This window comes from Haemaphysalis longicornis, unplaced genomic scaffold (genome assembly GCF_048455015.1).
Source record: "Haemaphysalis longicornis isolate Haplotype H1 unplaced genomic scaffold, Haemaphysalis longicornis Haplotype H1 scaffold_4, whole genome shotgun sequence".
Classification (NCBI taxonomy): domain Eukaryota; kingdom Metazoa; phylum Arthropoda; class Arachnida; order Ixodida; family Ixodidae; genus Haemaphysalis; species Haemaphysalis longicornis.
Window position 1 is genome coordinate 13,842,925 of NW_027526361.1, and position 24,703 is coordinate 13,867,627.

The window sequence follows — 24,703 nt, forward strand, 5'->3', positions numbered from 1 at the left end:
TGTGTTTAGTGCTCCTCGTGCCGCAAGCTGTGCACTGTTCCAAGAACCCATGAAGTGCACTGGGGGAAAATAATAAATAATAAATACCGTGCTTTAATTTTTGTTTTACCTGCCATGTGGGTTGTAATGATTGTACGCACTATGTACAGTGCTAATCTGCATTGACGATGTCGTGCAATGGCAACCAAAGTGTTTTAATATTGACAAGGAGTTGTGTGCCACAATCTAAAAAACAAAAAGCTATGAAAATGCGTTGGTTTTCGTAGATTGCTGGGGCGAATTTTTCGTAAACAGTAGCCGAGTACGGAGCGTAGGTTCAGTGATTACAGCATTTACATATGCCGGGTGTAACCTTGCATTTTTTAATGAATTATAAGACTGTCCACAGGGCTTAAATGGCTTAAGTTAAAATTTTGCTAATATCACAGGGATTTTTTGTGTGTAGCTGACATTTCACGCCAGGTTCATCCATGCACAGGAGTTTGCGTAAAATAGCATTCGGCATCACAGGTGTACAAACGTTACCTCTGCTTAACAACGTAACGGAATCTGTGCATTTCCTACCACATAATCAGACGAAAACAAATCCAAACTTCGTAACGGCACATTCAAGTACCTGTTTTGTTATTGCTTGTTCTCTTCCAAACAAAGTATCTGTGACAGTCTGTGATGCGATTGTGACGACAGGTGTGCACTATCAAATTTGGGTCTGATGTGGCGATGTGACTTTATTCAAAGGACTGGGCAGCTACGGCTTTCACAATAAGGCACAGGGGTGCAAAAGAGAATCGTACAACTCTGAGCAGACTGTGACGATAGAAAGAATTTTTGTTATCATCATGGCAGTCTAGAGGTCAGTAATCACACAGCACAAGGAACTTTGTACTGACTACACGTGTAGTTCAAGAAGTAATCCTACAAAAGTTGGTTTCATAATGAATGCCATACACTCCGAACAATCCGTCACCTAATGAGGGCTTACACTCAACGAAGAATAAGCTAAGCAGGACCTTTACACTCTTCGAAATACCAAGTTCTCTCCTCTTTCTTTCTTTTTTGCAAGAGAACGTGAAGGAACAAAAGCAGAAGGGGGGGGGTATTGGTATGGTGGTTTAGTTTTAGAGCAGACAACATGTGGCCTGACAATTTTTGTGCGCATATGGGCAGAGAACTGCATGATCTTCCATAAAATGAGGGTAGCATTGACAAAGTTGGTTGTGTTTGTACTGTGCATAATTCACAACTTTTGTACATTTGTATTGTTTGACCTTTTTCTGAAGTTAAGCAAACGGTCCTAGGCTATCAACTTTGGCCTCTAGCTCAATTGTCATCTGTTCCAAGCTCAAAATGTCAGAACCAAAAGTCGTATGAACCTGCGGGCAAGTTCAAGAAGAGTATCTGAGGACGCCTATGTGGTTCTTATAGTGTTGCGGCGCTCATGCTACAAAATGCCTCATGGTGTGGAACACCATGTGCTGTTTCCAATGCTCCTCAAGGAGCCATTTTTCTGCTTTGGCACTGAAAGAGGCCTTCCACGCAGGGTCTCCCTTGCTGTGGCTGCTGCCCTGCGACTCTGCCCCCAAGAATCTCGACACCACATCCTACGACGTGTGAACGTACACTCCAGTGTCCGGTGGTAACTTCGTCTGTGATTTCGCTCCCGGTGCTTTGCCCGGGTGGACCAAGGGGCCCGCGGACTGTCGACCTCCGACGCCAGCTAGTCTGCAGGGATTTAAAGACTGTTAATATTTTGACAGGGTCATTTTGTTGTTACTCAAACGTGAGCCACGTAGGAGCTATAGAAGTGGCACCATGTTGTTCTGCAGGTTGTAGGCAGATAGCACCAGATGTCATTACTCTGAATGCATGCGTAAAACGTGGCCGCCTTCTGAGGGGAGTTTGTTGCTGAGCAGTCCTCCTTATAATTTGTGGCTCTAAGCTTTGTTTAGAGGGACCATGAAGACAAAATACAAGTGTGATTCGTTTAAAAAACTGACCCAGTGCCGGTGATGCCAATTTTAATGGAAACTTCCAACAACTCAGCTGATATTAAGGGAAACAGAAGAAGCAGCGGCGACTCACCAGCAACTTTTTTTGCTAGATCCTTACCGTATTTATTCGAATATAAGGTGAGGTTTTTTTTTTCTCCAAAATTCGCAGTCTCAAGAGTCATACCCCGCCTTATATTCGAAGCTCGGTATATATATCTATATATATGACGATTTTTTTACTCTCCTAACTGTACCGTCGCTATATGATCGTGGCCGCCTTATATTCGAATAAATACGGTATGTAGGGAATTGTTCGTGCAGTTGGCAGCTGTTGAATAAGGCCACTGCCAAGAGACGTGATGGTGCATTTTGGTGGCGCTTCTAGTGTTGCATGATTAGTATGTCACCGTATTGCTAACTTGCGGTTAACACATTTGCGACTTCCTTTCGAGTACTCATTACATCATTGCCGAGAGTGTGTAGTGCAAGGATTGCAAGTTTTTCAATATTTCGTATCTTTTTTCAGATGAAAAAGCCTCTGTGAGGCCTGTGATTGAGTTAGGGGTATTTACAAAGGCTAGTTCTTTCAAATGAAAGAAAATTGTATTTTGTCTTCACGCTCCCATTAAAGTGGCAATTGTGTTTCTCTTGTAGAGAGCCTGTTGGAATGCAACAGGTTTGTTTTCTTTGCATGAGCAACCAAGCCACATGTTTAAAAAGCCTGCTAGATTCAGATGAGCACCAAATAATCTAAAGGAAGCATGAAATCGAAAGCTTAATAGTATTGCGCTGGTCTTGTGCATATGCTTGAATCATAAGTTCGCAGTTCAGAAAAATGTAGCATTCATGCTCTAATGAGGCTTAGAAAGCTTGTAGAAGTTGACATAGCTTGGTAGCCTTTGGCACGGTATGAAATATTCATTTAGCAAAGAGCCAAATACCTATTTATGCCTGCAAAGGGTAGTACTCATTCACAAATTTGTATCCATCGAAGAGAACATCGTCAAGTGGTTGTTAATAATGTTTCGTTTCCTCTGGCAACGATTTTATTATGGCAAGCCTTCGTTTCATGTGACGCTGTAGTAGGCACTTTTGGGGGGTGAGTGAAACAAAAGGAAAATACAGTAATCCCACGTTATAACGAAATCGCTTTACTCGAATTATCGCTTTATACGAAATTTCTTTTGGTCCCAACCCAAACACATGCATTTTACGCCACATTACTCGAAGCGCACGAAGAGCTGGACCCGCTTTGAGCGAAGTGGCGAGCAAAGGCGTCGCCGAGTGGCGGCGATCCAGTGGCGAGTCAGGCGGTCAACATGGCGAGTTCAGAGGCTGGTGTTTCCCTGGCGATTTTCTCGAGCCGGTCATGCTCGATTCGTGCCATCCGAATTTAGACAAGCGGTCCAAATGTGTGGTAGAGTGATTAAATTTTGTTCTTAGACATTTGTGCGCGAATGCTGACAGTCGAAGCGTAGAATTAGCAGTGTCATTGACAGCGGGGCGCCAAAAAACTTACGTTTTGAAAACTTCACGGCTGCACACTTTGGGAAAAAAATTGCCCAGTGATCATGCAAAACCCTAGTGCAAAATTGGTCGGTTTTCATGATTGTGCCGTGCACCCACAATAGCGGTTAATCGTTTTTTGCGCTCAACAAATATAACCTCGTACTCGAGCCACGGAATTTGCGACGCTTTCCAGCGCAAAACTCTCGTAGAGTTCCGTGATGCCCGCGCCAACCCCCTCCCCTACAAAAGTTGCCACTGCCTTCTCGTCATTCGCTTTGCAGTCTGCGAGGCGTTCGGACGTCAGTCACTGCTTGGTCAAATTGGAGAAGGGGTTGCTCGCGCCCTGAAAGAACATGAAACAGCCAGAGCTCACTGCCTGTTTTGCACCTCAATAAAGTTTTACTTCACTGAATACATTGTGTTTTGATTCCTCACAGTTGTGGCGCAATTAAAACTTAACTGCTTTAGCTTTTCTCGAGTGGTCGCTTATATGAAAATACCGCTTATAACGAAATTTTTCGCCGTCCAGCTGACTTCTATAACGAGGGATTACTGTATGTTTGAATTGTTTACTGTGCACCAGACACAGCACAAAGTTGTATTACTTTCTCTCCCCCGCGCTTAGTGTAAGTTTTCTAGCACTTACAAAGTGCCTGAATTCCCACGGAGAAAAATTTGTTTCAAAGTATGCGCAACCACTGGTGAATTATGTGGTGTACCTCATCATATGGATGGAGGGGTATCGGTCACGAACGTCAGACCATTGCAAACTCATTTCGTAGAATTGCTGCTGTGACACTCCCCATACTGCACTGCACTGTAATTCTGCGGTAGATTTTGATGGATCTCGCACCTTCATTTTGCAGAAACCAAATAAAAAAATGCTGTTCCTCCCTAGTTGAAGTTGCTAGCCATCTTTGCACCAATTTGCATCTGCACAGTGCTACTGCCTAGCGAACAACTACAACACTGTTACGAACACGCCTGCCAACTTGCAGGCTACTGGAGCTGTTTTTTTGCTTTTATTTGTTGCACTTTCACGATTTTTGGTTGACTCACTAGTATTTCAAACTGTTATGTTTTAATGGAGTGAAAATTGCCAGGAGCCTGTCTATCTGCAAACATGTCATTGGAGCCCCTTGCAGCATATAGATCACTTGCTGGCTGCACATGTAATAACCACTCGAAATTGGGAATAAAGGTGCACCAAACGTCATTTTTCCAGACGTCCTTTTTTATTTGAAGTCAACGTGCCCAACTGTAGACTCGGAACAGCCATCGGGAGGCCATTCCTTGGTGGCAAAAGAGTGTGCCTAGTTCGGCACAATTTTTTAACTTGCATTTTCTTCTAGCTTGCACGTGAATTGCCTGCTTGAACAAACAATTTTCACTATAGAAGCTGGTACCTTTTCAAAGCGAAAAAACAACTTGGCAGAGTTTCTGGCAACACTTCAGAAGCACATTCTCGGCATTTACGAGTGTGCCGTGTTTGGACGTAAAAACTGTAACTGTGTGAAAAGTGAATAGTATATATCTGTTTCTGAGAATGGGCACCCAAAATCTTATAAGAGTGCCACGGGTAGCTGCAGTGAAACACCGAAAGTGCGACCACGGCAACAGCAGCCAAGTGTACATCCCCGAATCTGCTGTGCATGTTTTATCACAGGGTTATCACATGTGTACATGTGATAGCACATGTGCACTCTTACAGCTTTAGTGGGCAGAGTAATGTCAAGTTGCTGGCCTTTACAATGCTGCAGTGATGCATGAAGATGAGAAGGGCCAGGGCAGAGAACAGAGATGGTTGTAACGGGCAGTCACAGGCAGTAGTAATACACCCTTGTGCAGGTACATCATGCAGTAAAGCCACATTCTAAATTTCAAGCAAGTGTTTGCCAAAACGACAGCTGTGGCCATGCTCTGGGCGCAGTGAACTAACTGCCATGGCTATTTTTATGTTCACAATCTGGTGCTCCGTTAACATTATTAACGTTTCCATCTCCATACCACTGGCCATGCAACAAATCCTGCAGGAAGTCGTGCCTTGCAGTGTTCTGCTTTGGGACCTCCTCCTGTTCGCATGTGTAAACTGTCCATTGTACAATACACGGCAAATGAAACGCAAACACGAAAATATGAATGAGAACACGCAAAATTGAAAAATACTGTTCATTGAGGTCTAATAATGGCGCGCTAATGGTATATTCGGAAATCCACATGTAACCAAGCCACGCGTCATTTTGACTTGTATGGAAAGAAATCGCGCTATTTGCGTGTTCTGATTCATATTTTCGTGTTCGCGTTTCATTTGCCGCGTGTTGTACAGTGGGGTCCACTGTTAAAGGGAAACGGCGAGCGCGTGGCCACCGCGCTCCGCGAAGCGCCGTCGCCTAGAAGTGGCGAGAATCGGAGACAGCCGGCACATGCGCACTGACCGCACGAGGCAGGAGAAGCCGCTCTGTCGTCTGCTACGGCGCTCCACTGCGCCGCTCAGCTTGTAGCAGCTGAGGGATTTCGCACTCGAAGGATGTGAGCGGCCGGGAGAAGCGCCCTAGCAGACGACACAGCGGCTTCTCCTGCCTCGTGCGGTCAGTGCGCATGTGCCGGCTGTCTCAGATTCTCGCCACTTCTAGGCGACGGCGCTTCGCGGAGCGCAGTGGCCACGGGATCGCCGTTTCCCTTCAACAGTGGACCCCACTGTACAACATAAATGTTGAGTACTCTACGGGCAATTTAATCCTAGGATATAACAGTGGATAAAGTAAACAGCAGAAAACGGCCTCCGGCCAAGGACAGAAGATACATTGATGTGGATGCTGTACCCAGCAAACTTTCTCAGCACCATGATGCAAGGTACCACCAGCTTTATGACGCATGTCAAAAACATTTTGTGGAGGCACTATATAAAATTGTAGTAGAAGCCCAAATTCGTACATTTTGCAGAAAATTCAGGAGAGTTGGCAGGTATGCCTTTAATGCTGGAGAGCTCCTCTCGTAGCACAGCTCAAATTTGTCGGTTCAAATTTCAGGTTCGAATTTGAACCATTCAATTTCTAGTGACGGCTCGTCGTGACCCAGACATTCTCAGCACGCTCTGCTGTATTGCTGACCAGACCGCTCCCTTGGTCAAATGCTCCACACCCCATAGCTGCCAGAGACTGATGGCTGCGAGTTCAGTCCTGTTCATGGGAGACTGTGGCCAAATACTACACCAGGGTCAGCAGTTCGTAGGAGTGCTTGTGTTCCATGGAGCCTTTGTAGAAGGGTTGTACCCATCAAGCATAGCCTCACTGCCTTTTTACTTGACCAGTCCGCATCTTGAACCTAAGTACGTGCCATATAGCTGCCGTGATTGATGGGTATGCGCCATCAACTCACGCCATTTCCTTTTATTTACGTTACGCACATTAAAACTGCACTCAAAATTCACCTCGGCCAAATTTACTTTGAACGTACAGTACGTACCCACAAACCAACTGGGACATGACTTGTATCCCTGCGAAAGCCGTGGTTAATTAGTTATAAGTGTTTAAAACAGCTCCGTCACAGGCGATGCTGCACCTGCCGGCGGATCGCACAAACAGCCATGAAGCGGAAGTGACACTGCGGCTGGCCCTGTGCTTTTTCCTACGGCCAGCCAGGAGAACCGGTCAAGCTCCACTGGGTGCGCTTCTCCTAGGACTGCGGCGAGGGCAAAACATTGCGGTCAGGTTTGCCGCGGCCGGCCAGCTGCGTGCCGCCGCTCACTCGCCTGCTGGGCCAGTTGGAACGTCACTTCAGCCTGGCCGTAATGGCCACGCTCTTCTCAATTTCGCTTTCAAAATCTCCGATTTTGATGGTCATTTGCGCCGTGGATACGCGTATTTCAGCTGTCATATTTCGTATCTTGCAGTATTTTCGGGCAGACTATATGGAAATAACGTTTTCAAGAGGTTGAAATTTTGAGTGCAGTTGGCCTTTAAGCGCGGTTCAAAGGCAGCAAGCCCCACTGATGATAACCTACGCGTCCAAAAGACAGATACCAGAATATGAGAGATCAACTATGCAAAGTTCAAAGTGGAATCAACAAGCAGTGCAAATTCTACACCAGATGGGAACAATTTGCACTGATTGTTGATTCCACTATGAACAGTATCCAACTAGCCCGGCCTTCTATCCTTTTACAGTTAACTATACAAAGAACGAGAGTGTGCCTCCCTCTCCCCTATGTACACAGCTGCTTCCACCTGTGTTTTATCCTACGTAGACTTTACTGATATGCATTACAGGCTTTATTACCTCAGACGTGCTTACATTATCCGATTCTATACTCAAGCAGATAAAAAAGATAAAACCAAAACATTGAATAAATGGCATCTAGAATGTTGTAAAAAGTTCAACACCACAAACTGCAATGAATTTCGCCATATTTTCACCGAGAAAGAGAAATGGCCCAGCGGCACAATTTAACATGCAGACACACCTCTATAATCTGTAGGCAAGGATAAATAATTGACTTGTCTTCTCCTCTGTACACAGCTGCATCAAGCCTATGAAATTGCAGGCGGGTCAGTCACTCCAGGAGACTGTCGAGAATCCTTCTAACTTTTGCCGATCTGTACAGCTCCTCTCCTAGTTGCACGAACACTTCCCTGACGATGTCCTCGTATAAGGCTGGCAGCGGTGTGAGGCGCTTCATGCGGGGGTCATCACAGCGTCCACACACAAAGTCTTCGATGGGTATGCAGTCTCCACCTGGACAAGCCTTGCTGGCAGCTTTGCGATTGACAGCAGCATTGAGACACTCGTTCCAGTCATCCCCGAGAAATTCTTGGCAGTCTTTAAGTTCCAGGAGCACTTCGTTCACAACTTTAGGATGCACACGGCTGCATTCCTGCTGGATGCCTCTCCTGAGTGCCTGAACGTGCTCGAAATCTCTCAAGTTTAGAGTGGGCTCAACTTGGGTGAAATTGAACACCTGAAGGCACCGCTCTGCAAGAGAAGAAAAGGTGACGGTGTTTATTTATTCAGATTTGGGCTGTTAACGCACTGTAGCGAAGGGCTGCAGATTAATTTGCACAACTTGTGGCCCCTTACTGAGTACTCAAATATTAAAGCAAAGGTTTACTACTTTTGTCCAGCGGTTTCGCAGAAGATGCGCAGGTTAACCTTTTGAACGGAGACACGTCCCCAATGACAGACCCCTCGAAGCACATCGCATGATTAGCAGGGCCCACTGTCGACGCTGCGCAAAAGGCCCTGTTTTCGGGTTGTTCTGCTCACGTAGCGGCGACGGCCACTCAGCTGATCGGCAGCTGACCAAACCCTCAGCCTCCCACACACGCGCCGCTTGGTCGTATCGGGCTATGTGACTCATCTTGCGCCACGTTCGTCATGAAAGAGGAACGCCGCATTCGTCGAGAATGAAAGCGAGGCCGAGCCTCGTTCCGCGAGCGTTACACGGGACCGATCGGTTTTGAGCAGTGGTCAGCAATACAGCTACATCAAAGGTTAACCAAGCGAAACCAAGACTCAACCAGACTAAGCCAAGCCTTTTCTTTGCATATCCAAGGTTAGCTGAGCTAAGCCGCAACCATTTTTTGTAACTTCGGCACGTCTTGTCTTGCCTCTGCAGACACAGATTTTATTCATTTCCTCATTGGAAGCATACACATCCCTTTTAGAAAAATTCGATATGTAGATGCAATGGGCCTTGACAAATCTAAAGCAAGTGCCTGGCCAAGGCATACTTGTATTTTCTCTTAATGGTCCCCTTAAAGAAGAGCCATGCCTTATCAACTCAGCTGCTGTTCACTGCTCAGTAGTCAGTGAATTTATTAAAAGCTTTTTCTAAAGAATCTAACAAATCTGAATTGCTCGCCCATAGGGAGTCACAATGGTTTATCAACTCGCATCCAAAACACGCTAACGACAACGCAGCTAAATCGCAGACCACCAGTGCATGATTAGATGTGCCCTTCCCAACGTAAATGTCGTAACCCTTTTTTTTAATGACTTTGGAATGAAATACCAAACCAAGTGCTAAAGCATAGCTGTCTGACATGCACATAGACACATAACTACCTGACTTAAATCACAGCAGGATCTCCCATTGACAGCAATTAGTGAGCGCAGAAAATTCCTCCAGGTATCGCATCCACATCTGTTACGCCCTATGATCTAGTCTTGAGTCGAGTGCAGTCTGCATTAAACTAGATACATTTGCTATTCTACCATGACAGACTTTTGAATGGAGCCAAGTTGTACGTTGGCTTCATGAAGGCAAGTGGTCTCCTTAAAAGGGCCGTGCAGACAAAACACAAGTTAAGTTCATTCGACGATTGCCTCGTTAGAATCATACTGACACCACTTTGAACGTAAACTTTGCTCAAATAAGCTATATAATAAGGAAAAAAATGGAATGGCCATGCGACCCACTAGCTCATTCCCAGCAACAGAACCTTTATGTCATATGTGGCAGCTCTGCAACTGGCTGAGGCCGGCAAACGCAAATTAGGAAGGGCTTACAAGATTGCTGAAAGAGCTATTTGTGATTATATTAAGGGCGCATCCTTTTTATAGCAGTAAGAATGGAGGGGTAAACAGTGGAAGTTACGAAAGTACACGAAACATAGGAGTACCGATGTGTACTGCTGTTGGTACTGTGCGCACTATGCATAGCACTGCAGCGCTTTGGGGTTGTCTCAGACAACAGTGGCCGAATGGTGTACGCAATGGTGTCTTACGTGACCATATTTGTCGAGCGAACACCATGTAGTATCACGAAATGATTATTTTCTGCCTCAACAAAAACAAGCCAGGTACTAATACGGTCACAAAGCAAAGGCAGAAAATGGCCCTTCGCGGAATGGTGGCGCCATTTAGGTTGACTAACGGTAAGCAAGGCTCTGCAATCGGCTGCGGAGCGCTTCCTGTGATGTCATTGCAGACGTCGTGAAAACAGACGGTTTGGTGGGAGAATTAAAATTTTAACTTAAATTAATCAATTTCTCAGTGAATAAAGCATCGCTTGCTTCCGGACAAGCGCTAGGGGCACCATAAAACACAAAATCTTTCGAATAAAGCAAACTTGTATTTTGCCTGCATGGCCCCTTTAGCAACACAACTACAAGGGAGATGCACTTCAGCTTGTAGTTAAGAATGATGTCAATACAGCAGTTCTCTGGTGGATATGTAACGGAGAGTAACATAGGCTATGAGACTGCCCTCAGCTTTACTAGTGCTTAGCCAATGTCATTCTTGTACCCGCAAGCGAAAATAAGCTCAGTGTAAGCTTTTGCATGCCAACAATGCAATAAAAGGACAAACTTGTGCTTATTCAGTGCTCTTTTTTTCTGTAAAGAAATTACGGGGGACGCTTAGAACTTGCTAAGAATGTGGAGGCGACAGCCTAGTTAGTACCTCTGTTGATCTGCTGTTGAACTTTCTGTTGAACTCTGCGCCTGCCATCACTTCACCAGCACCCTGGACAACACCCTCCGAAGCTTTTTCTGCTCGCCTGCCATTGCCAGGAGACTCCTGTTCAGCCATGTCGGTACCATTTCACCTCACAGGAGCTCATAGTACACATGTGGCAGCAGTCTACCCTTCTCCGGCACTGCAGTTTCCATTTCCCAGCACTCACTCTTACTTTTTGTGCCACAGATTTTCTGTACCTTACAAAACATTCCATGCAACGTAAAGACCTAAGGCTTTTGTGTTAAAATTTGCTACGGCTCCATTTCATGAACATCGAACGTTATATTATTGGCAATTTTCAGGGGGGATGTTTAAGTTCAATTTCAGTTGTATAAACATCGCTGGAAGGGTGAGGGTAAATTGGGCAACATCAGCTTTTACTTAGAAACCAGAGAACACCAAGGAAAAACAGGAGCACAGGCGCATGCTGTGTTGCCAGTTCTGTTGTTTGATTTTGTCCTCATCTTGACACGCAGTTGAAAGCGTAATGTGAGCACCAATCAACGCAACAGCATACCGTCTTGGTCCTCAAACGTGCGCATGATGATACCGTTAAAGATGCACATCTGAAATTTCTGGAGTTCCAGGCACTTCTGTGTAGGCCGCAACTTTACTGGCACCCGGTTCCGCCTCCCGTCCTCGACAATGGCCATGAACAGCTCAGAGTCGAAACCGACGACACTGCACAAAAGTGTCAACCAAGAATAGTACATAACTGAGCCCCCCCAAAAGACGGTTATTTCACTGCTATTTCACGGTTATTTCACTGTTATTTCACCCCATAGGGCTAAAGTAAGCTTATCTGGCTACCAAGTCTGGCCCACCCGTGCAGAATGAAACCTCGACAGCTTTCTGACCCCACTCACTTCTAGAGTTCTAGGGGCAATATAAAAAGAGGCCAGTGATCCCCCACTCCAGCAAATTTTTCTCACACTAAAACATTGAAATTCAACTGTGTGCCTCTGCCCCATGTGAACCCACACATTTTCTTTATTTACAGCAAACCAAACGGTGTAATCGTGTGCCCAAGAGTTCCACTTCTTGCTCACTAAGGCCTAGATGCTCTGAACATGTAATTGAAGAGCGTACACGGTATTTCTTGTGTTTTGACCTTAACGACATGCAACTTGTTATGGATATACACGTAATAAACATGAAATCTAGGCTAGTTCTTTTCATCACATAGTTCTGAAAAAACAGCATGAAGCGGATAGGATAGAAGACGGGTTAAAAATAATGACAAATGAGTGCTGACTCGCAACTAAAGTGTTTTTATTTAGGAAACAGATCATATATAGAGGCCTATTGCCAGCATCACATGGTGCGCATGCCACATTCCCCAAAAACACCTGCAAAGTTTTGAAAACTAAATTCAGCGAAAATTTTTTGTGCAGAGAGCACATACACGGGCCTCATTGTTTGAATTGGTGTGGGCAAATTCCTTGTCTGGCGCATGTACAGACGGTTGGCTAACGCAACTGCCCTCATTTTTCATTTTGAATGCTGCTCAGATTTTGTGTGTAAACAGACCTCTGTGTTTACAAAGAACGCGACCAAAATAATAAAGTGGTGCACGCCGAGTTTCTAAATGTAAGCAGGTGGTTTTCTTGACAAGGTTAGCATGTTTATGGAGCCAAACATTAAGACAATGGCCAGTTTGGCTGATGTCCGCAAGAAAATGGAATGGAGCAAACAACACCAGTAGTACATGGGATATATTGCGTAGTGTGTTGAACATCCCACTGAAACAAGCCGCATGCAGCATTATTTTCTAAGCGTCGGAACAATGGGACAAGGTTTTCATAATTTGTTTGGGGCCTTGAAAGCATTGTATACACTACATTTTGCACCTAAACTTTTTAAATCATGTGAGGTTTATTGGGGATGATTGTGTACTCACTTTCATTAATGTGCAGTGCTTTTGGCTTTGGATCAGTTGCCGTATTGATCGTGAATCAGCCGTAACATTCGATGAGAGCTGCAGTCGTCTTTAGCCAATCCTCTTGAGTGTGTATATGGGAATTGTGTGGGCACATTGATGTCACAGCCAAATGGGAATTTTTGAAATGGCTGTGACCTTCTGACGAGATGACAGCTGTTATCGTCACTGGCCAATACACCTGTGCAGGTGTGTTGTTATGCTTATATTCAGCCTTAAAGTCTAGGTACCTTAGTGCGAGTCTAACCACTTGCCAAGCAATGTCAAACTTTTTGCACGCAAAGCTGCATGTACTGGTTATCAACATTCTCTAAGTTGGAGGCTGCAATGCATTCACTAGGTCCACCTTTAGTCAGGTAAAGCCGTGGAGCCATGGTGATGTCGGGATGGCTGCCAAACCAATATTGCAGAAATCCTAGGTTTGATTCCTGTCCAGTCCTACATTTTCCTACTTTGCTTCTCAATTACTTCACTTTTATTATTTTTTTACACAGTCAGCCATTTTAGAAGCCGTTTAGCTACTACAGACACCAATCGGGGACTTTTCTCTTCAATGGGCCATTTTATGCTCTCAAATTAAAAAGAAATAGTTACTAGGGTCTTTGAGTTATGAGCCCCGAACTCGCCACAGACCCCAAGGAGCAAATCCGCATTCGTCTTCACATATGATGCCCACGTTGTGGGGAATCCTCGGACTACCTGCGGACTGGCTCACGAGGCAGCCCGAGATTTCGGCAACCAGGCTGCCCTCGACAAAGACATCGTGCCTACATTCACAGGGAGCAGAGACGGGCTGGTCCTGAACAGGGAGATTACACACCACTGCAGGCTGAGCCGCCTCAAGTACCCTGCACCACTCTTGCCTTAACAAATGACAGTCGGCTACGTGAAGGCAAATACAGTCAAACACCCCAACCCCATCCTCTACAACCGACATTTCCAAGACTAATATTCAGACAGACGCAAACAGTGTGCAGACAAAGCTACCTTACAACATATCATATGGACATGCCCAGAGAAACTTCACTCACGTAACCGACCATTAAATACCAGTACTCAAGAGCCCTCACCCGACTTACAACAACTCGTCCAACTGGCGGAAGATGCAACTAGGGCCTGCGTAAAGTGATTTTAGGACCATGTAGAGGCCCACGGGCCCCATCTCCAGCGTCGAGCAGTGGGAGGACACGCTGGGCAGCTCGCAACCGGGGGTGCAGCTACTTTTGATTGACCGAGCCGCCACCGGCGCCGCCAGCCTTCGGCCGGCAGCCACCACGAGTTCAACCAACTTGCTTGAAAATAAAGTGATCTCTCTCTCTCTCTCTCTCTCTCTCATAGACGGCATCTAACGGGGAAGGCCAGGTGACTTCCTCCCTCTCGCCCCCTTCCTTCCACCAGTCATGGCTTAAATTTTAAGTTCCTTTCTTCTCACCCTGCGGACTATCCAAGGTGATAGTTCGCTGTACCGCGGCTGTAAATCGAAGAGCCCCACAGTTGTCTGCTCTGCACGGAAGCCGGATGCCACAAATTTTTAACGACCAGCAACAAACATTTTCAATTAAAGCGTAAGTACAAACATTTTATTTTTTTATTCGCTGTAACCAAGGTAATAAAACTTGTGAATGCTTAAAGTAAAAGGCTGAAGCAATGTGCAATACTTTACTGAAAGAACAGTATAAAGCTTTTGCTGGGATACAGGTAAGCTTAAAATAAATCTCAGCTGTGAAAGGTGCGTAGGAACGATAGAACACTCAGAAACGGTAGGAAATGCAGCCGCGTCATCTTACCGGCCAACAATCTTGATGTACCGTCCCAGTTCACCCTTGGATAACTCGCCAGCCTCTACAAGGTTCATCGTTGCGTCGCAGCAGAGTTGAGCATGGAGTACACAGTACGGTACGGTACAGTATGGCACAGGTTGAGCGGGTTGAGCGGCTGAGTTCGCAACACCAGCAAAAGTCAGAGTTTCTGGACGCAACGAGCGAGGTGAGAACAGCGGCGGGAGTACTTGCAAGTCAAAACAGATTCGCGCGGTTTTTTTTCTACACTTGTTCGGCGTTAATGACGTCACGGATGTCACGTCGCAGTTAGCCGTAATCGCGTAGTCACGCTTTCGTTATCCACTAAGGCCCATAGAGCTTGATACCTAATAAATGCTATGGGTCAAGCTTGCCTTACGTGATTAACAAATTAACCGACTATTTTGGAGAGCGGAGGTAAACTTATAGGGATGTGTCGTTTCGCACGTTTTGTTTATTTTTAGTTTTTAATTTTGTTTTCCCACAGGGAAGTGTTCTCAAGAGCAGTTTTTTTTTATTCCGCTTGTTTCTTTCTCACTAATTCTGACCCACATGTAACGCACATTTGTACGCTCCGCCGACCAATCGCTGAATAGCGCTCGGGCACAGCAAATATGTCAGGACGCGCGCCTTTTGAAACAAGCTCGCCAGCTTGGCGCTTGAGTCTTGCCGCTTTATCTGCTTTAGTACCGAGCCTGGTTTTCGTCGTTGCACTCATTCATAAACGCAGTCGGCCTCATATAATGGAAGAAGTTGCTCTGTAATCACGTATTTATTGTTCGCAAGAACTCAGCATGGTCGTCGGTCACCTTATGCTTCTATTCGATTATAATAATACTTGTACTCATGGTGGGTGGAACCAGGCGTACAGGGCCGCAGAGGGCAGAATTGCCCGTACCTAGTCAGGCTTGCGTACCCAACCTGGGACCCAAACACACGCACAAACCACAAACACGCACACACTATGCCACTGCGTCTGCCGGTTTTTCCCTCCGGGTGACACAGGGGTGAAGTTGGTCCGGAGGGGGGCAGATGGGAAGCTCCAATGCCAGATAACGCCTAGCTGCTGAGCCGTGGTAGGGCGTCAGGCTCGAGAGGGCCCAGGCTCGAGAGGCTCAGTGCTGGCGGGTGAGCGGCCTCAAGCCATAGGATCAAAAGCCGGAGGCCGCGGGGAGCAGCAGCCTCAAGTCGGGGAGCAGGAGCAGCAGCCGGAGCAGGAGTCGGGGATCAGGAGCTTAAATTCCTGGCAGTGGCTATTTTGCCGGCAGCCGGCAGATTAGCCTGGGAGAAAAGTTGCCGGCAGTTCCTTCCCATTGGCTGGCCCAGACCACGTGATTATTCTGCCGGCACTTTTCCCCGGGGGCTATTTTGCCGGCTGCCGGCACATTTGCGAGTGGGCTATTTTGCCGGCTGCCGGTACATTTTCGCGCGGGCTATTTTGCCAGCTGCCGGCAGATTAGCCCGGGAGAAAATTTTCCGGCAATTCCCCGGCAATGCTGCCTCTGGGCGCCAATGCTCCGGCAGCCGGAGATGTCAACTTTAACGTTGGTGACAAGTTTTAAGTGCGATGCACTTCTTCAGTGACCCTGAACCTGCGTCCACCGGCGATGTCCGCATAGCATACCCACGTGGGGGATTGGCCAGGAATCTCCTCGTCTTCCTTGGCAACGGGGGGAGATGGGGATTGGCCAGGAATCTCCTCGTCTTCCTTGGCAACGGGGGGAGATGGGCGCGCGCTGCTTGGCCGCTGACATGGCACATACCCACGTGGGGGATTGGCCAGGACTCGGGCGTGAGAAGGGCTAATGCACCCGCTTAAAGGAGTACTGACACGAAATTTCAAAGCTGAGATCCGCTCTAGCAATCAATTGGCGATGTCCGCATAGCATACCCACGTGGGGGATTGGCCAGGAATCTCCTCGTCTTCTTTGGCAACGGGGGGAGATGGGCGCGCGCTGCCTGGCCGCTGACATGGCACATACCCACGTGGGGGATTGGCCAGGAATCGGGCGTGAGAAGGGCCAATGCACCCGCTTAAAGGAGTACTGACACGAAATTTCAAAGCTGAGATCCGCTCTAGCAATCAAGTACAACGACAACACAAATAGGTGTCTGTGAATAAATGCATCTTTCTTTCTTTGTAGTAGTGTGTGTGTGTGTGTGATCTCTCTTTCGCGAACATTACCGAACCGCGCAAATTCAACTCGTGCATTCGCACTTTCACATTCTTCCCCTCGGGGAAATGCGGGCAATTTTTCGAGCTTTGCCGAGGTACTGAATTACGTCAAGCTATAGAAAGAACGAGTCGGCAAGATTGCAGCGGGCATGTAGAACTTTGACACACATGACTCCGTCATGTGAATTGGTGCTTGCTTTGGTACCACTTGTCGTGTGTGCGTCTCAGCAAGCAGCCGAAAGCTAAGTTTCGCAGTGTATTTGTGAGTTGCTGTTTTTAATCTGTCTGATTGCGTTTAGTATATGAACGCAAAATCTGATGTTTTTGGACGTCTGCCTGCTTTGCATAATTCCATGCAGAAATGTTTTTACTGAAGTTCGTCTTTAAAATGTCATCATTGAAATAAACAATGGCGAATTATAGCCATGCAATCTTGGTTTTTTGGCTGATCATTTCTTTATTGTGCGACTTTGCTTGAGATTCTACAAAGGAAACACCAAGGAACATTTACTGTTCGCGGCGGGCTGAGTCGAAGTTCGACATGCCCGCTCCAATCTTGCCGACTCGTTCTTTCTATAGCTTGACGTAATTCAGTACGTCGGCAAAGCTCGAAAACTTGTCACCAACGTTAAAGTTGACATCTCCTGCTGCCGGAGCATTGGCGCCCAGAGGCAGCATTGCCGGGGAATTGCCGGCAACTTTTCTCCCGGTCTAATCTGCCGGCAGCCGGCCAAATAGCCAGTGCGGAAATGTGTCGGCAGCCGGCAAAATAGCCCCCGCGAAAAAGTGCCGGCAGAATAATCACGTGTTCTGGGCCAGCCAATGGGAAGAAACTGCCGGCAACTTTTCTGCCAGGCTAATCTGCCGGCTGCCGGCAAAATAGCCACTGCCTAAATTTCTACGCCTGCCGCTTACGAGACGAGTGTTTTACCACTCGACCATCGCCGTTTTTTTTATTCTTTAATACATAAATTCACAACACTAATTACAAAATCAACCTTTCAGGTTGAGAACAACAAGAACGTTAACCAAACTTTTAGTTGGCATGTACATGTTTATGCACTTTCAATGCACTCAACTCGTTTAACAAATTCAAAAACTCGTCGTCACAATCATCGTTGCTCAGCACTTTACGAAGACTGCAAACATGTTCAACAAAATAACTATTTACAGAACGAGCGTCAGCATCATTGTGACGGACGTCCATTCTGCTACGCCAGATTGAGTGTAAACCGTAAAGAAAAAGCAGTTCATATGGAATACCCTCAGATAGCACAGAAAGATATCGAATTCCTTCAGCTGTCAACGGCAAGTCTTTTTCGATAGATCGCCGTCGATTAATTGTTTTGCACGGCGTCCAGCACACGTGTTTGCGCCTCGTTCACGAATACAAGCACTGAAGAGTTTAATTCTGCTGGTGCTCTTTCTGTAATACCCTCATTAGCCCGACGTTAATGTTTGAAACTGTTCGGAAATTGCGAATCTCAGTACACAAGCGATAGAGATAAAAGGCAGCCATGTTAAAGAGGCCGCCTGTGGTATAAAATGAAGAATGACATTTTGAAGTCCACATTATTCAAATATATATAAAGACAATGTTCACGCCATGAAGCAGGAACCAAAGAGAGAGAGAGAGAGAGGGAGAGAATAAACATTTATTGAGCGTAAGTGCTGATGGCAGGGCACTCGCCTGGTGGAGGGCATTCTTATTCCGGGATAACAAAGAATGCAAGCTAGCAACGTTCAACAACAACAACAAGAACAACAACAAATCGGCCGACGCCTATGTGCACGAACTGGAAGATGAAATCCTGTGCCCCACCTACGCCACAATGAACAATTTTTGCTGTAATTAGCGCACACACTGTCAGGTGCACAAAGATAAATAACCATGCTTCTTATGCTGCCAGCATTGAGTTAATTAGTTTTAAAGAGTTCCTCACAACTCGTCCACCTTAAATTCATACGTTCTCGCAGACAAAGCTAGGCCAAAAATAGTTAAGACGCCGTAGACAACGTTTACCATCATAGGCGTACGCAGAGTTCTCGATTAGGGGGGGGGGGGGGGGGGGCAAAGTCTTAGCGCTGCGCCCCCTCCCCCTTACATCAACTCCCGACCTCTTCCCACTGAAGGCCTAGCGGTCCGAACGCAGTGCAAAGAGGGATGTTCATAAAATTTTTATTTCAATGCGATGGAATTGCAACACAAAATATTTCTGAGCAGAAATTTTTACTTTCATGTGTTACATCGGCAAGGTATGGGGCAAATTTAGCGCCCCCCTTCAGATGATTAGGGGGGGCGGCCGCCCCCCCTGCCTCTCCTCCCTCCCCCCCCCCCGTGTGCACGCCTATGTTTACCATTGCAAAATCTAGTCACTGTGGTTTCATTTTTTTTTTTTTTTTTGAGGCAGATTGCCAAACGACATAAATGTTCTCATATACATGTAGATACAGCATCACCTGAAAGTGAGACCAGCGTTGGGGGCCCAATACTTACCTCTACGGATCTGGGGGTCTCGCAGGATGGAACCCTGTGCCCCGAGGGTGTTGCACCCGCGCGGTTCGAAGTGCTGCGTAGGTCTACAATAGAGGGCCCGTGTCAGCATTTGACGCAGGGAAGGCACAAAGGGGACGCATGTCCCCAAACGGCGCCTGGGCCGCAGCTGGGGATACGGTCACCCCAACTCGAAGCTTCATCAGCAAGGCATCCGGTCAGCGAGCGAACTTGTGGAGTCCAGTTTAATTAATTAGACCACGGTTGGCGCGGCGGAGGTTCTCCTTTTCCACCAGCAGTTTTTTGTGTGGACGCTGGAAGAAGTGGGAGAGGCCGTTGGAGGTTGATACAGTGACAGGCTCTATCTTGCGCTCTGTGGGCAGGAAGCATAACCCGGCGTATCCACAAAATATGGACGGGACTCGGATGTGACTTCAGAATCAATTGAACACGTGCCACAGTCTGGCATCACGCGTGACGCGACGTAAATCATGTATCGATGTTACAGCATGCATGTAACTGTGGCGCTTTACCCCCGTCGTTAATGCCTAAGCAAGGCGCAAGCGCCTGGACACCGTTCTGAACGGTTTCGCCAAAAGACCGGGTAGTATGAAGGGTCTCGTTGGCGCAGCTTGGGCTCGGGGTTGGTTGAAAGGGCCGTGTAGTTATAAAGCAGCGATGTGTCCTGGCGTCTACGAGAGCCTGTACAGTCGGGATCAATTTGAAGGTTATCACGGGAGCACCGACCAAGCAAGACGACAGCGCCGTTCCGTGGCACTTTTTTTTTATTCGCGAGGATGAGGTTATGCTACCCTCCCTCACCCCTTGGCTGTTCCATAGAATTATCTCACTCCCTTCTGCAAAGGCAAGCTGCCACACTTTTTTTTGTTCATTCTTTTCTGGATGACGTATCCGTGTTTCGGTCCTCGGCTGTTGTTGATTTTGATAACACTGCGGATGGCTCGGCATTGTGGCATATATCGGAAGCAAATTATCTTGACCCTCTAGCACGAACTTGCGACCGCTGCCTATTTTCTTTTTATTGTGGGGTTTAACGCGGCGACGCAACGTAGGCGATGAGGCACGCCGCAGTGGATGGCTAAGGATTAATTTTGACCACCTGCGGTTCTTTAACGTGCGCCTTCATCAGAAAAGCGGCCGCCATGGCCGGGAAACGAAGCTGCCTATTTTGGCGGCAGTTGTGAAAGCTGAACTTTCACAACAGTTTTTCGTCACCGAGTTCCTCGCGCCGAAGTTACAATAACGCGATGCGGCGGGTTTTAATGTGAGAGATAGGGAATAATTGTTTATGATCGTCGCAAAAGGGTTTTATCGTCGCAAAAGAGTTCGCAATAGAAGTTCCCCATAAAAATCACTTTCGCCGGAGTCAAGTGAAAACAACTACGAGGTCGCGGGTTCGATTCCCGGCCGCGGCGGCCGCTTTTCTGGTGGAGGCGAAAAGCAAAAACGCCCGTGTGTACGAGATTTCGGCGCACGTTAAAGATCTCCAGGTGGTCAAAATTAATCCGGAGCCCCCCACTACGGCGTGCCTCATCGCCTGCGTTGCGTCGGCGCGTTAAACCCTACAATCAATCAAAGTGAAAACAACTAGTTTTCAGTGAGGTATTTACTCATACAAATAAAGTTCATACAGAACATGGGGTTTTTTCCCGTTGCGCGAAAACTAGCTTATGTTTGGGGTTTAACGTGCAGGATGCCATAGCATGCAGTTAGTATTTGATGGCGCCACCAGCTCGCTTCTTCACTTCAGCAATCCTTCTGGGCAACGATTCGTACAGAGATTCCACAAAGGTGGTGTCTTCCCGAATCCTGTTCCATTCGGCTTTAACTGCTTCCCACAAGGCTTCTTGGTCGCATCTCTCTAGCTGAAGGCGAGCCAGTTTCGCCTTCATTATACCCCATACATTCTCAATTATATTGAGGTCCGGGCTCCGCGATGGCCACTCCAGTTGTGCTATGCCGCTGTTGGTAAGATTTTCTTGCACAACAGCTGCGGTGTGTACGGGGCACCCGTCGTGTTGGAAGTAGAAGCAGCCGTCGGGAAAAGGCCCGTTGACAGCATAAGGCAGAAGAACGTTGTCGCAGATTTCTTTGTATCCTTCCGCTGTTAGCCTCCCAGGGATACGGTACAACGGACCGAGACCCGCATAGCTGATGGCACCCCACACGTTAATGGAGACACGTCCGCTGGCGCTGAAATTCCGGACGTTACTCTCGTCGTAGCTGCAAAAAACAGAAAAGGTTAATATTTAAAGCGTGATATTTGCGCCTAAATTCACCTTACCGAGATCCATTGACTCGCCAGACGCGAAGTCGCTGATTCCAGCAAGTGGAAAAAGTCGACTCATCACTAAAGATGACTTGCCGCCACTGGTCTGATGTCCAGTTTATGTGACGGTCAGCGAACTCCAGTCGTCTCTCACGGTGCACTGTCGTCAAAAGCGGCTTCCTGGCGGCTACAAAGCTCTTTAGCCCTCTATCGTGAAGTCGCCTTCGAACTGTGTGCAGGCTAACGTTAAGCCCAAGCTCATCAGCTATTGCTTTTGCTGTGACGAAGGGGTTGTCAGCAGCAGCAGCTAAGATTAACTCATCTTCGTCTTTTGTTGTTTTTCGGGGCCTACGCTGATGACGGGCATCTTCTACACGGTTTTCCCTGAAATAAGCCTTCAAGATTCGATTCACCGTTTTTTGAGGGCGACCCACTCGTTTAGCTATTTCCCTCTGAGAAAACGACGCTTTTCCCAGAGCAATTATTTCACGTCGCTCGTCGAGCGTTAACCGTCGTGGCATCGCGTTTCCAAATGAAACAAGCTGCGCGGGGCGTCCGCGTTTTTATTTTCACGCATATATTGTAGCTTGCCAATACCGAGCGCATCCGCGAGAAGTGATAACAACAGTGGCATTGGCTGTACTTTTTTTTTCATTCCATTTTTTTAGTACTACAATGCCCCGGCATACCGCCATCGGTGCTCTGAGAACGCTGCCTATCAATGTTAAGTATATCGATGACGGAAGAAAAGAATAAAAAGAAAACAAGACGACCGTGGCTGTTATCGGTTATGAGGGCAGTGCGCGCACTCGATGGAACAGCCTAGGGCGAAGCAAACATAGCATAATCTCGTTGTGGCAAATGCTCAAAAGTGTCACGCAAAGGCGCTGTCGTCGCGGTCGGTCGGCGCTCCCGCGATAACCTTCAAATTGATCCCGACTTGCGTGTGTCCGGAGACTGTTGACGGGCCAGACGCCTGTTGTCCGTTACCTGATAATAGAACCCGGCCGGTCTAGCAGTATATAAAAAAGGCTGGCGTTGTATACCAGCCGGGTTGCCCATATACGGGGCGAGATTTGGTGCCTCCGGAACAAGCGCATGCATACATGTACTTCAGCAGGCGTGCGGAGCGGCGGTGATGAATGATCTCATACAGTGTTTTTAGCTGGGCTCCTGCTTGGACCGGTGGGCGTTACGATGGTGGGCCTCTTTATAGCCTCAAGCCGGATCCAGCGAGTGTGCGTTATGTGTGGGAACTGTGCCTGAAACACAAACCGTGGTTTCAGTCCGGAGCTTTCTGTCAGGGACGGATCCGATACAGTGTACAGGGACAGATATACAGCAGAATCCCGTTAATTGATACGTTCCTGGTTATTGCGTTTTTCCAGATGTTACGTTGTGAAAGCTCGGTTCCACTGTAACTTTTTGGACAGGTGACACACGTTTTCCCAGTTTATGCGTCTTTATTTTGTAGTCCCACCGAAATGCACCGACGAGGTTCTACGACCTGCGAGCAGACTCCATGGCCCTATCAAATGCTAGCAGCGTATAGTGGTGGTATACGGTGGGCTCGGAAGTGTAGATGACGTGGAAACCACAGTTTTTTTGCCATAGCGGTGACTTTGTCCGGATTTGGGGAGTGACTGCAGAGAGAGAGAGAGAGAGAGAGAGAGAGAGAGAGAGAGAGAGAGAGAGAGAGAGAGAGAGAGAGAGAGAGAGAGAGAGAGATCCAAATCGTAAACGAAGAACGAACCGATGCGACGATTTTCCGCGTATTAAGTAAACAAATGTACGAACGATCTAAGTGTATTCGCCCCGACATCGAACACTGTCGGCCCCTGGCGGCGGCGGGACGAACCGCTCCTAGTGTGGATGGCGCTCTCGCGTCGTCTGCTCGTTCACGTTGCGCCCGACGCAAGACGCGTGCTGCACACGATAAAACAACCAATTTGTGTACTTGTTTGACAGTATGCAATGACATAGTTACCTCTGGTTGCGTATTTCCTCTAGAGACGCTATAATCCTCGGCCATTGCGGGTTAATGCGCTGGTTTAATTCCACGAAACACTTTCGGCATACCTTCGGCGTGGTCAACGCTTCAGTGTGAAACGTGTTATAAACATTGCTTCTACACATTGCACTTTCTTATTGATGAGTGTAGTCGTCTGTCGTTTCGGGAACGTCAGAGGGTGCTTCTTGAAGGTGGTGTGGTGGGCTATCTAAATATTAGCAGTGGCTTAGCTCGGCTATGTCAGGATATACGTAGCGTGAGCTAAGGTTCAGCTGGTTATTCTTAGGTTTCCTGGTTGTCTAGGATTAGCTGATTATCATGCTTACTGCTGCTAAAACAATTTCCAATCTTATCTAATCCAATCCAATCTAATCCAATCCAACCCAGTGCACTCCAGTCTAGTCCAATACAGTCCAGCCCGGTCCAGTCCAGTCCAGTCACTGCTCCTCGCGCATGCGCAGCACGGCTCTCCAGGAGCCACGCGAAACGGCTATCAAGCGGCTCCGGCACAGCGTCAGACTTGGATACTCCACAACGGAGGCGCACAGCTGGGCTATAGCTGGGCACGCGCCGGCGCCAGTGCGTCTGCTGCGGCTATGATGCCACTCCTCTGGAAAGCGCAGACCCAATTCTCTGCACACCCGTACTCGCATTGGATTAGATTTCCAATCCAATCCAATCCAATCCAATTTAATGCAATGCAGTGCAATCCAATCCCATCCAAATCCAATCCAATCCAATCCAATCCAATGCTCCTCGCGCTTGCGCACAACAACCCTTCAAGGTCCATGCGAAACTGCTCAACCTCGGCCAGGTAGCTTCCGCTACAAAAGGATAAAAGTTCAATACACGAAACGGGCAAAAAGCGACAGGACCTGTGCACACCCGTGCATTTCTACACCCTTTTAACTACAGCAAATGGCACGCTCGCGCAAGAGAAAAGAAAACAACAACAACAACAACAACAAAAAAGCAGATTCGCACGCACACCGAGTGTACATGTTGACGAGCGGCGTGCAGTGACGGCGCGGGTTTG

The 24,703-nt window shown here is 47.4% G+C and overlaps 2 protein-coding genes across 6 annotated transcripts in view; one reads left to right on the top strand and one right to left on the bottom strand.

Annotated features, from left to right (window-relative positions):
• The window catches only part of Dnz1 (DNZDHHC/NEW1 zinc finger protein 11), a 111,336-nt gene extending 106,620 nt beyond the window's left edge, over positions 1-4,716 (top strand). For all 3 annotated transcript variants that reach the window (XM_077706020.1, XM_077706018.1, XM_077706019.1), the window contains exon 8: positions 1,541-4,716. In XM_077706020.1, the coding sequence (XP_077562146.1) occupies positions 1,541-1,614 (74 nt within the window). In that variant the 3' untranslated portion in view covers positions 1,615-4,716. The remainder of the gene's footprint in view (positions 1-1,540) is intronic.
• Positions 4,717-6,182: 1,466 nt separating this feature from the next.
• LOC144178282 (uncharacterized) lies at positions 6,183-15,039 on the bottom strand. 3 transcript variants are annotated; one of them, XM_077706021.1, is made up of 3 exons: positions 13,977-14,344; positions 11,476-11,639; positions 6,183-8,471 (listed from the first exon to the last, which is right to left on the bottom strand). In XM_077706021.1, exons 1-3 carry the CDS (start codon positions 14,240-14,242, stop codon positions 8,053-8,055), a joined length of 849 nt encoding a protein of 282 aa, XP_077562147.1. In that variant the 5' UTR covers positions 14,243-14,344; the 3' UTR covers positions 6,183-8,052. The 3 variants fall into 3 exon arrangements, with proteins under 3 accessions (XP_077562147.1, XP_077562149.1, XP_077562148.1); XM_077706023.1 differs by having other exon boundaries at positions 6,184-8,471; positions 13,968-14,328; XM_077706022.1 differs by lacking the exon at positions 13,977-14,344 and adding an exon at positions 14,685-15,039 and having other exon boundaries at positions 6,186-8,471.
• Positions 15,040-24,703: the final 9,664 nt, after the last annotated feature.

Excerpts from the sequence above, each read along its gene's own strand:
- LOC144178282 (XM_077706021.1), bottom strand. The coding sequence starts at position 14,242 with ATGCCGTCTATGAGAGAGAGAGAGAGAGAGAGAGAGATCACTTTATTT. Across the intron at positions 11,640-13,976 it reads CGCCAGTTGGACGAGTTGTT|TGTCGTCGGTTTCGACTCTG; the intron begins GTAAGTCGGGTG and ends ACTTTTGTGCAG. Across the intron at positions 8,472-11,475 it reads CACGTTTGAGGACCAAGACG|AGCGGTGCCTTCAGGTGTTC; the intron begins GTATGCTGTTGC and ends CTTCTCTTGCAG.